At 39.3% G+C, this 15,305-nt stretch overlaps 1 protein-coding gene across 3 annotated transcripts in view; it reads left to right on the top strand.

The window, feature by feature from the left end:
• LOC124619472 (acetylcholine receptor subunit alpha-L1-like) overlaps positions 1 to 12,397 on the top strand; it is a 179,802-nt gene extending 167,405 nt beyond the window's left edge. For all 3 annotated transcript variants that reach the window (XM_047145876.1, XM_047145877.1, XM_047145878.1), the window contains exon 9: positions 11,809 to 12,397. In XM_047145876.1, coding sequence (XP_047001832.1) covers positions 11,809 to 12,048 — 240 coding nt within the window. In that variant the 3' untranslated portion in view covers positions 12,049 to 12,397. The remainder of the gene's footprint in view (positions 1 to 11,808) is intronic.
• Positions 12,398 to 15,305: the final 2,908 nt, after the last annotated feature.

Genomic DNA, 15,305 nt, shown 5'->3' on the forward strand with positions numbered 1-15,305 from the left:
CTAATAGACAAAAAGACAAAGCCCAATAGAAATCCTTGGATAATTCAAGAGATATTGAGTCTGACTAATGAAAGAAAATCATATAGAAATGCAGCAACTGAAGAAGACTAAAGGGAACATGAGCTCCTTGTCCAGACAAGGAAGGCTCAAGGGACATTGACTGGCCACTGTCTCATCTTCTGCCTTGTGCCAACATTCTGATACAGTATGGAGTTTTGCCAACTTTCCAGACTGTAGAGCCGCTACTTCTCATTCAAGTAGCTCCTCAGTTGTCATCATGAGGTTGAGTGCACATTGCACCAGTCCTTCCGCCAAGACAAAATTGTTGGCAACACCAAGAATCGAACCCCAGTCCTCTGCGAGGCAGCCACCTATGCTGATCGCTCAACTAAGGAAGGCAGACTAGAGGGGAATACAGATGTCTGAAAACTGAGATTGATGAGTACTGCAAATGGCAAAACAGGAATGGCAAGGCAACAAATGCAAAACTGTAGAAACATGCATGTCTAGGGGTAAAATAAATGCCATCTACAGGAAAATTAAGGAGACATTCAGAGAAAAGGGAAGCAGCTGTACAAAAATCAAGAGTTCAAATGACAAACCAGTACTAAACAAAGTACAGAAAGCTGAAAAGGGAAGTGATTCTTAAAAGATTTATATAAGGGTTACAAATGTTAGGACAGTTTTATAGAAAGAGAAGAGGAAATAGATGAAGATGAGATGGGAGGTACGATACTGCAAGAAGAATTTGTCCGAGCATTTAAAGATCTGACAAAAACAAGGCCCATGGAATAAACAACACACCCATGGAATTGTTGAGATCCTTGAGAAGAATTTGTCTGAGCATTTAAAGATCTAACAAAAACAAGGCCCATGGAATAAACACCACACCCACGGAATTGTTGAGATCTTTGGGGAAGCCTGCTAAGACAAAATTATTTCAACAGGCATGCAAGACATATACGAGACCTGCAAGATACCCTCAGATTTCAGGAAGAATATAATAATTCCAATTCCAAAGAAGGCAGATGCCAACAAGTGTTAATACTACCAGACCATCAGTGTAATAAGTCATGTTTGCAAAATATTGTTACGAATTGTTACAAGAAGATTGAATAAAAACTGGTAGAAGATGAGCCAGGGCAGAGCAGTTTGGGTCCCAGGGAAGTGTAACAACACATAAGGTCATACTGATCTTATGTCTTATCTTAGACAGTAAGATGAATGAAGACAAACCTACATTTGTAACATTTCTCGATTTAAAGGAAGCTTTTGACAATATTCTCTGGAATAAACTCTCCTAAATTCTGAAGATAGCAGCAATAAAATACAGGGAGTAAAAGTTTATTAGAACTTGTGCAGAAGCCAGACTAGTTATAAGAGGCAAAGGATATGAAAGGGAGTGAGGCAGGGTTGTAGACTTTCCCCAATATTTTTTGTCTGTGTATTCAGCAAGCAGTAAAGAAGACCAATGAGAAATCTGGAAAGCTAATCAATTTTCAGGAAAAGTAAATAAAATTCTTAAGGTTTGCCAGCAACATTATATCTCTATCAGAGACAGTAAACGACTTGAAAGATTTGTTGAACAGAGAGGATAGTGTTTTGAAAAAACATTGTAAGATGAACAAAAGTATAACTAGGGTAAGATAATGTTGTTGAATTACAATAAGGCAATGAATTAGATTACAAAATTAGCCATTAAAGGCACTTGATGAGTTTTGCTGTTTGGCCAGCAAAATAAATAATGATGGTCAAAGTAGAGACTGGCTTCAGCACAAAACATATTTATGGAAAAGAGGAATTTATTAACACATCACATACATTTAGATGTTAGGAATGTACCCTTGTACGGAAGTGAAAAGTGGATGATAGGCAGATTAGACAAGAAGAGAACAGAAGCTTTTGAAATATGGTGCTACAGAAGAATGCTGAAGATTAAGTGGGTAGATCAAGCAGATACTCAGTCGAATTGGGGAAAAAAGAAATTTTTGGCACAACTTGACTAGAAGAAAGGCTTGATTAATAGGGCATGCCCTGAGACAGAAAGCAATCACTAATTTGTAGAGGGAGACAAAAGGATGCATACATAAGCAGGTTCAAATGGTTGTACATGTCAGTGATTTGGAGATGAAGAGGCTTGCACAGGATGGAATGGCTTGGAGAGCTGCAACGAATCAGTCTTCAGACTGAAGGCGAGAAAGTATTCAGTCAGATAAAGAGGCAGTTGTGTTACATCTCAGAGAGGAACACAAAACACTTACGTCTGTGCAAGATTCTATAGAACAACAATAGCTCAAGTGTAGAAGAACAGTTGACCATGCATGTACTCTTGTAAGGAACTGAAAAGTGGATGGTAATCAGTTCAGCTAAGACCAGGATAGAAGTTTTTGAAATACAGTGCCACAGAAGAATGCTGAAAATTAGCTGGGTGGACTGAGTAAATAATAAAAAGGTAAGGCTACACTCCAGACAAATACCACCAGAAAACACTTTCTGACACTTAAATTTATATTAAGCAATGAAAAATCCAGGATGGAATAAGTCAATATTATGAAAAGGGTCGTTGCTTTTCACCATATAGTGGAGATGCTGAGTCACAGATAGGTACAATAAAAAGACTGTTGGCAAGTAAGCTTTCGGCCAAAAAGGCATTCATTGGAAATAGACAACACACACACACACACACACACACACAGTCACAGGCACAGGAGCAAAACACACACACACACACACACACACACACACACACACACACACATGCACACATGTGTGACCACAGTCTCAGCCAAATACTGTGGTCATGTGTGTATGTGTGTGTGTGTGTGTGTGTGCATGTGTGTGTGTGTGTGTGTGTGTGTGTGTGTGTGTGTGTGTGTGTGTGTGTATTTCCAATGAAGGTCTTTTTGACTGAAAGCTTATTTGTTGACAGTCTGCTATATGGCAAGTAGCAACTATCCTTTTCATAATACTTTAAATTTATATTCTTTGTTAAGAAATTCCTTCTTCAGAAATGTTTGTCTTGCTATGGCTGATCTGCATCTTATATCATCTCTACTTTTGGCTTAATCAGTTATTTTGCTGCCCAGATGACAATGTTCAGCTACTGTTTTTAGTGTCTCATTTCCCAGTGTACTTCCCTCAACATCACCTAATCTGTCTACATTCCATTACCGCTGTTTTACTTTTTTTTTACCTTCATCTTATAACCTCCTTTCAAGACACTATCCATTCCATTCAACTGCTCTTCCAAGTCATTTGCTGTCTTTGGTAGAATTACAATGTCATTGGAAAACCTCAAATTTCTCATTGGCTTCCTGTAATGCTTGCTTAATGCACAGATTGAATAACAGTTAGGATTGTCTACTATCTTGTTTCAGTTCCTTCCAAGGGCATCCATGCCTGGGAGCAAGGGGGATCGAGACCCTCCAACCCCTAGCTCTTAAGGAAGGAAAAAAATATATATAATGTAGTCAGGTGATTTTCTTTCAAAAAGATATTATTTAAATGTCAGCATTACTTAGGTCACAATTGGAACCTTTTTATTGCTTCTTACGTTTTTATAGCTCCTTAAAAGTTGCCATTTATCTTCTGAAGTATTAAAAACACCCCATACCCTATACCCAGAGGATTCCCCCTGCTCCTCCCCTTACAAACTATCCTGTGAGTGCTCTTGGTCCTTTGCAACCATTGCTTTCCTTTTATTTCCTTTAACGCTTATGGCTGCAGCCTGATTTCTACACAATGCCTAAACAAACTGTCATTCAGTGTATTTTACCTCTGCTAAATTCAGAAATTTTAAAGAGTGTATTCCAGCCATCTCTGAATCTACAAATGCTGTAAACTCAAGTTTGTCTTTCTTCAAGCTGTCTTCTAATTGTGTAATGTTATTCAGATGTAGCTTTAAGGCTTGAATGAACTGTTCAAAAAAAAAAAAAAAAAAAAAAAAAAAACTAGCTTCATCTGCATTTCTGAAAATGTGTGTGCACTTAAATTATAAAAAAATAGCTATACTATGAAATAAGAATAAAATAGACTGTTTAAATGTGCCCATCTTTGCATATCTGTGAACTCAAAATATACTGCTGGTGACTGCATAGTTCAGATATGCATTGGTATGTGACCTCCTCCAAACCCTTCTACGATGATCATTAGGGATCAGACAAATTCTGCATTTGCTAATGTAGGGAGCTCAATGCTGTTGATGTACATTCCATTCTGTGTGTCATCTTGTCCACCTGATTTGAACACCTTGATGCTGGAAAGTTTGTACAGTGCTGTTGTTCGTAATGGATACCTAGAGGGCAAATTTACTGTGTAGAGGCAGTGATGTACTGTCAGGGTCAAAAGCACACAATTCTGTTGCAGTCTCCTTGGAATACCTATGAACCATAATTTGTAAAACTCATAATAGGAAGAAATGCCTACCTGAGAAAGAGAAATATGTTAACATCAATTGTGTGTTTGAGGGGTGGGAAGTCTTTTCTAAGAAGTATTTGTCTGAAGTGTAGCCTTATACAAAAGGTAAATGTGAAAGTAAACAGTACAGACATGAAGAATAGAAGCTTCTGCAATGTTCTGCTAAGAAGAATGGTGGGTAGACTGAGTAACCTGTGAAGAGGCACTGAATCAATCTGGGAGGAAAGACCTTTATGGCGCAACTTGATTAAAGGAAGTAATAGATCGCTAGGACACACAGTGAGGTATCAAGGGAAATTTAATTTTGTGACTGTGGGAAGAGTGCGGTGCAAAAATTTTAGCCCCAGGCCATAGAAGACGCAGCAAATATTGCAGAATTTGAATGAAGATCTGCTGCCAACATTGATAACTTGGGAATAGATACCCTTCTGTGCAGCAAAGCAACTTAAGTCACAAAATGAAAATCCAAGATGGAATGTAACAATATTGTGAAAAGGATGGTTGCTAGTCATCATATAGCAAATGTAGCATCTAGGAAGCCTGCATACTCAGATGACTAGACAAAAAATTAAACAAGTCATATTAATGAGTTTTGTTACAAAAAGAAATTTAAAATACTTAACTTTGGCAATTACAGAGATATGTCACATGCAAAAGGCAACATACAAAATAAGCAGTCTTCTTCAGTATGGACAACCCCAAATTTGTGCTACATAGAGAGTTCAAGCAAAGTGACTATCGTTGTTGCTGCTATTGAAGTTGCTTATCTTGAAGCTGCAATTGAACTGGCTGTCACCAGTTGGTCGTGGCACTTATGTCCTCTTCACACAGGGGCCACTACTGTTGCATTGTCGTCCTGGAGGGAGATCCCATCAGTGTGCGATTGGCTGACTTCTTCTCACAGCCTTCTCGTCCCTGTCATTCCTGATTGGCATGCTGGTGCTTGACTTTATGCCATAACATTCCTCCTCCCCAAAGTGACAGACCATCATCATAGATGGAGCTTGACAACAGGAGCAGAGGCAGGAGTGTGGAGGCTCTGATGGACTGGAAGCTGTGACTGCAGGGGACGTCAGATTTCCAGTCATACCCTGCCATCCAGCCTTCGCTCTGGTGGAAATGTCCCCAGAAAATGCCTAGAAGGGTACGTGTCCATCTCCTGAGAACCATACTCATATGTAGAAGGTGTCAGTTGCTGCGGCATGGGCAGGTCCAGCTCCATCGGTAGGATGAGAGGAGGCGGAGGGGTTGAAGGCTCCGTCTCCATGGGGTCATCCTGCAGTGTCATGATGTCACCCTCTGGTGGTTGCTGTGGCCGCACTGTCCTCAGGATCCATGAATCTGGGGGAAGAGATACAGAAGGATCACCATGCACATGACAGTGGCAAATGTTTTTGTGATTTCGGCACTGCAATCTGTCTGGGCCTGAAATGAGATACATGTGTGCGCCAAGTCAACAAAGAATCTTGCCTCACGCCAACCATCTGCTGTCACTAAAAACCCTGAAAAACACAACATCATGCGGCACGAAGTGATACTTGCAGTCTTCCTTCAGCACCGTATGCTAAGGAGGTTGGGGCAGGTGAAGCGGTGTCCGATGGCATCGGCCATGAAGCAGTTCCACCGGCAATGATCCATCTCATGGATGCAAACAACAGGAGGTGAGAAACAGTTACAATGCTTGATCCCTGGTGTGTGTGGTGAAGTTTGGTCATCTTCTGTTTGAAGGTTCTGACAAAACATTCTACTTTGCTGCCTTGTGACGAGAATTATGTGAGTGGGCAGAATTCTTATGTTTGTTCCACTGTAAACATACAAATTGCACTAGTTAGATGCTGTATGCCATTGTGTTCACAGAACGTTTCAGATTCATGCGATGTGAACTGAAGACCATTGTCCGACACTGTGACTTCATGCAAACCATTGAGGCAAAAAATACAAGACAACACCTGAACTGTGCTACATGACATTGTCGAATTAACTGACACAGCAAAAGGAAACTTGCTATAAGAGTCTACCACAATCAACCAACAAGTGTTCCAAAAAGATCTCACAAAGTCTATGTGCACACGTTGCCATTGTGATTGCAACTTAGGCCAAGCAGAGAATTTTTGTGGTGGATCAGACTGATTTTCCACACATGCATGTGACTGTGGTGTCATCTGTTCTGTTTGGGTGTCCATACCCTGCCAAGTACAGTGTTGACACGCTAATTGTTTCATATGAACAATCCCCCAGCATCCATGGTGAAGTAATTGCAACACTTCGTTTTGCAAAGCTTTGGGGACCAACACACCTGACTGTCCACTGTCATTTTGAACAAGAATCACACCTTGCTGTATAGTGAGGCTATGCTGACATGCAAAGCATCGGTGCACTACTGATTTCTTTACGCTATGTGATGAGCGAGGCCAATATGTGTGAATGTATTGTAGCAAAATGTTAAAATCTCAACTAGCTTCCATGGCCTGTGCAATTTTCCTATAGTTTAGAGGAAGGGATTGAAGCAATTCAGAACCCTGAGCATCAATGTAACAACAAGATGCAGCAGAAGCATCATAGTCTGAATCAGTGTCAATCGGAAGATGTGAAAGTGCGTGCACATTACCATGTTGAGCTGTCAGATGATACACAATCTTGTACTTGTATTGAGACAACAGCAAAGCCCATCTTTGCAATTTTTGGGTAGTTCATACAGGCACCCTCCTCATTGGATGAAACAAGGACTTTACTAAGTAGAATTTTCTGCCATACAAATAGTGGTGGAATTTGGTGACACCATACATAGTAGCTAATGCCTCTTTCTCTATTTGTGAATACTTACAATGAGCTCTGGACAACACTTTTGATGTGAAAACAACTGGCCTGTCTTTATAACCAAATCTGTGTGAAAGCACTGCACTGATTCAAAAGAGGAAGTGTCAACTCGCACCACAACTGGTTTCTCAGGATCAAAGTGAACCAAGCATCGATCACTGAGAAATGTATCTTTAAGATTTTGAAAAGCTTCTTGGTACTCATTTGTCCAAACAAAGGGGAAATTCTTCTGACACAAGTAATACAATGGAGCTGCAATTTGTGCAGCTTTCAATATGAACTGAATATAGTAGTTCACTTTCCCCGTAAGACTGGCTGCAATACTGTGACATTGCAAGGAACTGGCAGATCACATATGGCTAACAAATGTGACTGAAGGGCCCGAATGAGTGTTGACAACACACATTTTGAGATTCTTCATCTAATGGTATTTGAAGATATGCATCATACAAATCAATTTTTGAAAAGCAGTGTCCAGTGCCTAATCTGTCTGCTCTCCTCTGTGGGTGGCATTGGATAAGTATCAATCACAGTTTGTGTGTTGACTGTAGACTTAAAGTCAACACAGATGTGAATGCGACCTGAAGGTTTGGGGAGCAAAACCAGTGGACTTGCTCTTTGACTAGCTTGTATGGGTGCAATAGCTCCGCTATCTTGCAATTCTTTAACTTCAACAGGCACCTTGTCCCGTAATGCTATGGGAACAGTTCTGGCCTTGCAAAATTTCAGCTGAGCATTGTCTTTCATAGTAATATGTGCAACAAAATTGTTAGCCTTGACTAAACCTTCAGAACAGAGTTAAAGGAATTCTTTCAACAAGCTACACTGTCATTTGCATTGAATGCAGACACTGACAACACATTGTCCTGAATTTGAAAGCCAAATAAATCAAATGAATCAAGGCCAAATATGCTCTCACAGTCACAGAGTTGTAGCACAGTGAAAATCACAGATCGCATATGCGAGCAATACATGACAGGCAAAGTACATTTTCTGAGAACGAGAATGTCTTGTCCATTATAAGCCGTCAGGTGTGTACTACTTTTAGACAGGCATGGAGAGCCCAGCAGTTCATATGTGTTATGATTCAGAAATTTAACAGAGGTGCTCATGTCCAACTGAAATTTCACATTTTTCCACTAATATGCAAATGAACAAAAAGTTTGTTGGAGTGTCATAGCACTGAAGAAAGTAACTGCTTGTGAGTTTTGCTAATGCCTGCAGAAGGCTTTGAATACACTGCATTGATTACATGGGCCTTGTGACGAGAATTACGTGAGTGGGCAGAATTCTTACGTTTGTTCCACTGCAAACATACAAATTGTGACATTTAATGCCACAAGCTTAACACTGTGATTGTCTGGACAGGAAATCTTGATGTTCATGCTGTGAAAACCACCAAGGGCATGACTTAATTCTGTTCGCCTGTTTATAGAATGGTTTAAGCAGCTTGGTGCACATTGTCTGAAGTGTGGCCTTATAAGAAAGGTAAATGTGAAAGTAAACTTAACTCTGGCAAGCACACAGATGAGTTGCAAGCAAAGGACGACATGCAAAATGATCAATCTTCTTCAGTATAGACAATCCCAAGTCTGTGCTATGTAAAGAGTACAAGTGAAGTGACTATTGTTTACGCTGCTATTGAAGTCGCTAATCTTGAAGCTGGTATTGAACTGGCTTTCACCAGTTGGTCGCGGCGTTTATGTCCTCTTCACATGGTGGCCACTGCTATCATGTTGTCATTCTGGAGGAAGGTCCAGTCAGCATGTGATTGGCTGACTTCTTCTCACAGCCTTCTCTTCCCTGTCATTCCCAACTGGTGTGCGAGCACTTGACTTTGCGCCATAACAGCAAAGATGCTGAGTCACAGAAGGGTACAACTCATACAAACATGACCACAGTCTCTGACTGCTGAAGCCACAGCAACCAGAGATTGTGGTTTTTTTTTGTGTGTGTGTGTGTGTGTGTGTGTGTGTGTGTGTGTGTGTGTGTGTAAGGCCGTGTTGGCCAAAAGCTCACTTTCTGGCAGTCTTTTTGTTGTGCCTATCTGCGACACAGCATCTCTGCTATATGGTGAGTAGCAACTATCCTTTTCATAATGTTGTTAAGTCACACAATAAAGACAAGATTGCACACCATTAAATTCCTTTTGGAGTGTGTCGATGAAATATCTCCATTTTTGGCAATCATATAAACTGCTCACTTGAAAAAAAGATCCTTACCTAAAGATTAGATTGTTGCACAGCCCACAGCAACAGACTAGAAATGACATAGTAGTAATTTGCTGAACTATAGACCCATAACACTCACGTCAATTTTCAATGAAATTCTGGAGCATATATTGTGTTCTAACATTATGAAATACCCAGAAGAAATAATCTGTTGACTCATAGCCAGCATGAATTTAGAAAATATCATTCATGTTAAACACAAGTGGCTCTTTATTCACCAGAAGTAATGAGAGTTAGTGACAGGGTTCTCAAGTTGATTGCATAGTTCTAGATTTCCAGAAGACATTAACAGTGTTCCTCACAAGTGGCTTATAATCTAATTGCGTGCCTATGGAGTGTTGCCTCAGTTCTGTAACTGAATTCGTGATTTGCTGACAGCTGGTAGTGATCAATGACAAGTCACTGACTGAAATACAACTGACATTTGGTCTCCTCAAGGGAAGTGTTATAGGATCTCTGATGTTCCTGATCTATATAAATGATTTAAGAGAGAATCTGAGCAGCCCTCTTAGATTGTTTGCAGTTCATGGTGTTGTTTACTGCCTACTAAAGTCATCAGATGAGCAAAAAGAACTGCAAAATAATTTACAAAAGATATTTGAATGGTGCAGAAGTGGCAATTGACCCCAAACAATAAAAAGTGTGAAGTCCTCCAGTTGAGTACTAAAAAGTACCTGTTGAATCTCAGGTTTCACAACAAACCATAATAATTTAAAGTTTGTCAATTCAACTAAATACTTGAGGACAACAACTACAAAGCACTTATATTGGAACCATAACATAGGAAATGTTGTGGGGAAGGCAAACCAAAATCTGCATTTTATCAGCATAAATCTTAGAAGATGGAACGAATCTACTAAAGAGACTGCCTGCACTATGCTTATCCATCCTCTTCTGGAATACGGATGCACAGTACAGTCTTCTTACTATATAGGGTTGATGGAGGACATCACAAAAGCTTAGAGAAGGGCAGCTCAATTTGTATTAATGTGAAACAAGGGACAGAGTTTCATCAATATGATACATGAGTTGAGGTGTTAATCATTAAAACAAAGACGTTTCACATTGCGGCAAGATTTTTTCATAAAATTTCAATCACTTACATTGGGAAAAATGACCTTCGTAATAAAATACTAGAATTCAGAGCTTGCATGGAAAGATTTAGATGTTAATTCTTCTCACGTGGGACTGGACAGTGGAATGCTCGAGCAATAGTCTGAAAGTTGTTCTGTGAACCTTCCATCTAGCATTTAAGCGTAAAGTGCAGAGTAGTCACGTAAATGTAGTTGTTTGAATACAGTAAGGCATTCAAAAGGATGTAAGGTGCAGTAATTATGGAGATATGAGAAGACTTGCATAAGATAGGCTAGAATAGAGAGTTAGACCAAACCAGTCTTCAGAATGACAACAACAACTTGCATAAGATAGGCTAGAATAGAGAGTTAAACCAAATCAGTCTTGAGACTGACAACAACATCTGGTAAACACTAATGTGTACAAAATGAGTAATTGCATAAATATTCTAATATTTGTATAAACTAAAAACCAAAACTTAGCTTTTTTTGGAAGTCTGTTGAGAAGTTTTTAATCACTGCAATACACATTATCCCCTAAGGACAGATACAAAAATTTTAATTTAGTTAATCTGAGCAGCATGCCAATTATAAATTGCTCTTCAACAATTGTTGGTGAGCACTGGACAAACAAAATGTATATATTACAACTACTGTTGAAGACTTCTTGTAAACAAGCCAAATTATAGGAAAGGACATCAGTCATGCAAGGAGCACAAAACCTGGAATAATAGCTAATGAAAACATTTAAGGAATAAGGAGTTTAGAAAACATTGGAAATGTTGTGGGGAAGGCAAACCAAAATCTGCATTTTATCAGCATATGGATTTAGCTGCAGATATAGAACAGCAATCTATGTCATTTCATCTGAAACATAATTGTGGTCATTGCAAAAGAGCAACTTCCCCACAATTTATATGATTAGTAGTGGTCCATCACAAGCCTGACATACTGATTCTACTGCTCTTTGTTGACAGCACTGCAAGCAGAACAATCTCTCATTTAATGAACTTTTTCAATAAAATTACTTGGCTGTATAATTTTATTATGGTAAGTTAAAACTACCAATGTTTTGGCTTCTTTGCAGACAGTCCTCATCTATGTGGTCTGATATAAAAACTTATGAACATTTAAGATAAGAAACTTGTTTTGTTGTTCATCCATTATGTTGTAGTAAATTCCGTTATGTAATTGATATAATTTCTATGCAAAATACAGGTAAGAGAATCTAGTTAGTAACTAACATTTCATATCCAACTGTACATCCACAGGTACCATCAACAGAAGACCGCCATGAGAGCTGTTCAGGAATGGAAGACAGCAGCATTGAAGCCTCAAGTAGCGGGGGCAATGTGAGCATTGGTGATGACAGCCGACGTGTTCTGACACGTACATCCTCACATCGACGCCATCAAGTTAACTGGATTCTTCTAGCAATAGCTATTGATCGCTTGTGCTTTCTGCTCTACTGTCTATTGTTCATCATACTTGCAACAGTGTACTCTGTGTAGTGTGGAATCTTCACATCGGTAATGTGACTATTTTGTCTTGCAGTGGCCAGTGTCAGCTATGGGAAAATGAGTTCTCACAAACAGTTTACCCAGTACAAATATAAACTGTGTGTTTACAGAGATAGTGTGTCTCAAACATTTTGAATTTCATTCTCAAATTCATAATTATTCGCTTGTGTCTATGAGCACCTGCCTTCAAACAGTCTTTGAATATATTTCACTGCTAATAGTGGTACTTGTTTGTTGCATTAACTTAACAAATACTGAAATTCAGTGTTGTGTATTATTGTGACTGTTTCATTACATCTGTGCTTGGATGCAGGTAATTCTGCTCATCCAGATACTGCAACTTTCATGCCATTCATACAACAGTGAATTCAGAAGAAATCAGACTTGTGACTGCTGCACTACTGAACAGTTGGCATTCTGGTCCGAGCTGGCGGAGATGGCAGTCACGTGCATAAGGTGTGCTTGCTTGTGTGAATGAAATTTGTGTGTATGTATGTGTGTGTGTGTGTGTGTGTGTGTGTGTGTGTGTGTGTGTGTGCGCACTTCTTTTTCTGATAAAGGCTGTGGGTGAAAGCTAATATGTAAGTGTCTCCTATTTGTGCCTGTCTGCAACTTAAAGTGTCATCTTTACGGCAAGTAGCAATCTGTCTTTTCCTTACATTGTTTGTTACTCAACTGAAACTTCTCTCCAACCCTTCCTACCTCTCCCTGCCACATTTTCTCTCCCCAGTCACTACACCCTATCCCTCCCCCCCTTTTGAGATGCAGTGTTACCATAACATTTGTCAGCTAGAACAGTGCAATCATGAAGTGATAAATACAACATCAGATTTAATAATTCTAAGTCCTATGATTAGTCATGAGAGAGCAAACAGGACAAGGATTTATAAATAAAATACAGAAAAGGACACACAAATACAAGCATAAAGACAAGAATAGATTAAGTAAATCGCACATAGCGAAAGAAATGTGAATCTGAAGTAGATGGGCCATATTTTTCAAATTTTTTGTAAAGGTTAAATGTGTATTACTCACTTGCAGAGCCAGTTCTAACATAGGAAAAGCTGTACATCTCAGTCCTAAACGTCACGCAACTTATTGAGGATGGCTTTTAAAACCAGAGAATTACAGGAGTAGCTTTTATCGATCTTTTGGCTACTTATGACACTCTCAGTCATTGTACATTTTCTACGTGATAACCAAAGATTAAGTTTTCAACAAACTTATTCAAAGTTTATTTCAAAGCAGGAGATTTTATGGCAACTTCCAAGATCAGCTTAGTCACTGGAGATGTCAAAGAAATGGTTTACCACAAGGAAGTGTTCTTCCACCAATATTATTTAACACCTATAATAACGACCAATTCCCTCCAGTAAACACAAGGAGTTCCATTAGTGAGTCAAGGGAAATCTTTTGAGGGTGTTGAAGCCTATCTGGCTGACTGCAAACCAACATCACATGGTAAGAGATTCAGTTAGTAAATACGCCCCATCCTGAACATCTGGGAATCACTCTGGATGGTACTCTGATGAACAAGCAGCATTGTGAGAATATGAGAATGGGGGAAGAAACCAGAAATAATACCCTTTGCAAGATCACTGTTAGTACATGGAGGTCTTGACCACAAACCCTGGGAACTCTGGCAACTTCTTACAGTGCTGCAAGGTATGTGCACCCAGTCTGGTGCAAATCTATCCATGCACGCATAGTTGACAAGTACAAAACAGAACATATAGACTTGTTACAAGCTGTTTGAAACCAATACTATTTGTACAACTCTTCCAGCCTGCAGGCACAGCACCACCAGATACTCATCACACAGCAGCTGCCAGCATGGAGAGAAAAAATCAAGGTCATCAGGAAAACCATTTATTACATAGGAAAGTTCGAGCAGCCACAAGGTTGAGGTCCAGAAGAAGTTTCCTCAAGTCCACTTCAGTCTTTCAAACAACAGCAGCTACAGCAAGAAAACAATTGTGGATTTCTTGACTCGAGAACAACTCTATCTCCCCTCTCCCTTCATATTAAAGTCACTCAAGAGCTTTTGTTCTGGAGTTGGAAGATCAGCAGTAATCTCCAGGAATGGCACTCACCTGTGAACACCAGCAACTATGACAGAGGCGAAGCAAAGACCACAAAACACATACTGGAGTGTTAACTGTGCCTTGTGTCTCGTACAGAAGATCTGCTTGCAACTCCAAGTGCGATTGAAGTAGCAAGATTTTGGTCACAAGTAATGCAGCTTGATAATTCTTTCTTTCATTTGCTTTTAATGGTAATAACCACGTATTCTATTCGTTTCTGATTCAAATATATATAAGTACTATTTTAGACAGCTGGAAGAAGATCATGAAATGGAGTTCCATGGAGCGCTATCTGACGCTCATTCAGGGAAAGGTGTACAAGCAAACTATTTTCCAATTTTTTTCACACTCAGCATGTATTTTTTCATTCCTGAATCACTGAGTTTTAACAAATAAAATCTGAAAATATTTGCTGTAGAGAAGGTATTAAAACACATAAATGATGTGGTCTTCAATCCAAAGAACAGTGTGGAGCAGGTCTCCACAGTAGTCTATTCCGTGCAAGCCTCTTCATCTCTGTAGGACTACTGCAATCTATATCCCTTAGAACCAGCTTACTGTAGCCATACCTTGGTCTCCCTCTACAGTGGAACCCATGCACTTCCCTCCATTATCTAACTGATGATCCCTTGATGCCTCAGTATCTCTTATCAACCAGTCCCTTCTTTTAGTCAAGTGGTGCCATAAATTTCTTTTTTCCTCAGTTCTGTTCAGCACCAACTTAACAATTACCCAAGTTAGCCATTTAATCTTCAGCTTTCTTTTGTACCACCACATTTCAAAAGCTTCTGTTTTTTGCCTGAACTGTTTATCATACACTTCTCACTTGTGTACGAGAGCACTCTCATCTCATTTCTGCACAAGAGTACTCTCACAACAAATACCTTGAGAAAAGCTTCCTAACATTTAATTTATGTTTCACATTAATAAATTAGTCTTTTTCAGAAATGCTTGTTCTGTTGTTATCAGTGTGCATATTATACTCTCTCTACTTTGGCCATTATCAGTTATTCTGCAGCGAAAACAACAAAACTCATCTACTACTTTTGGTACCTCATTTACTAATATGAGCTGTGATCTAAAAGTAATACGAGTTTTTGTTTTTCTTAAATAATCTTTATTTATTCATCAACATCAACATTCTCTCCTTCAAAGTAACTGCCT

Source organism: Schistocerca americana, chromosome 6, assembly GCF_021461395.2.
Source record: "Schistocerca americana isolate TAMUIC-IGC-003095 chromosome 6, iqSchAmer2.1, whole genome shotgun sequence".
Classification (NCBI taxonomy): Eukaryota; Metazoa; Arthropoda; class Insecta; order Orthoptera; family Acrididae; genus Schistocerca; species Schistocerca americana.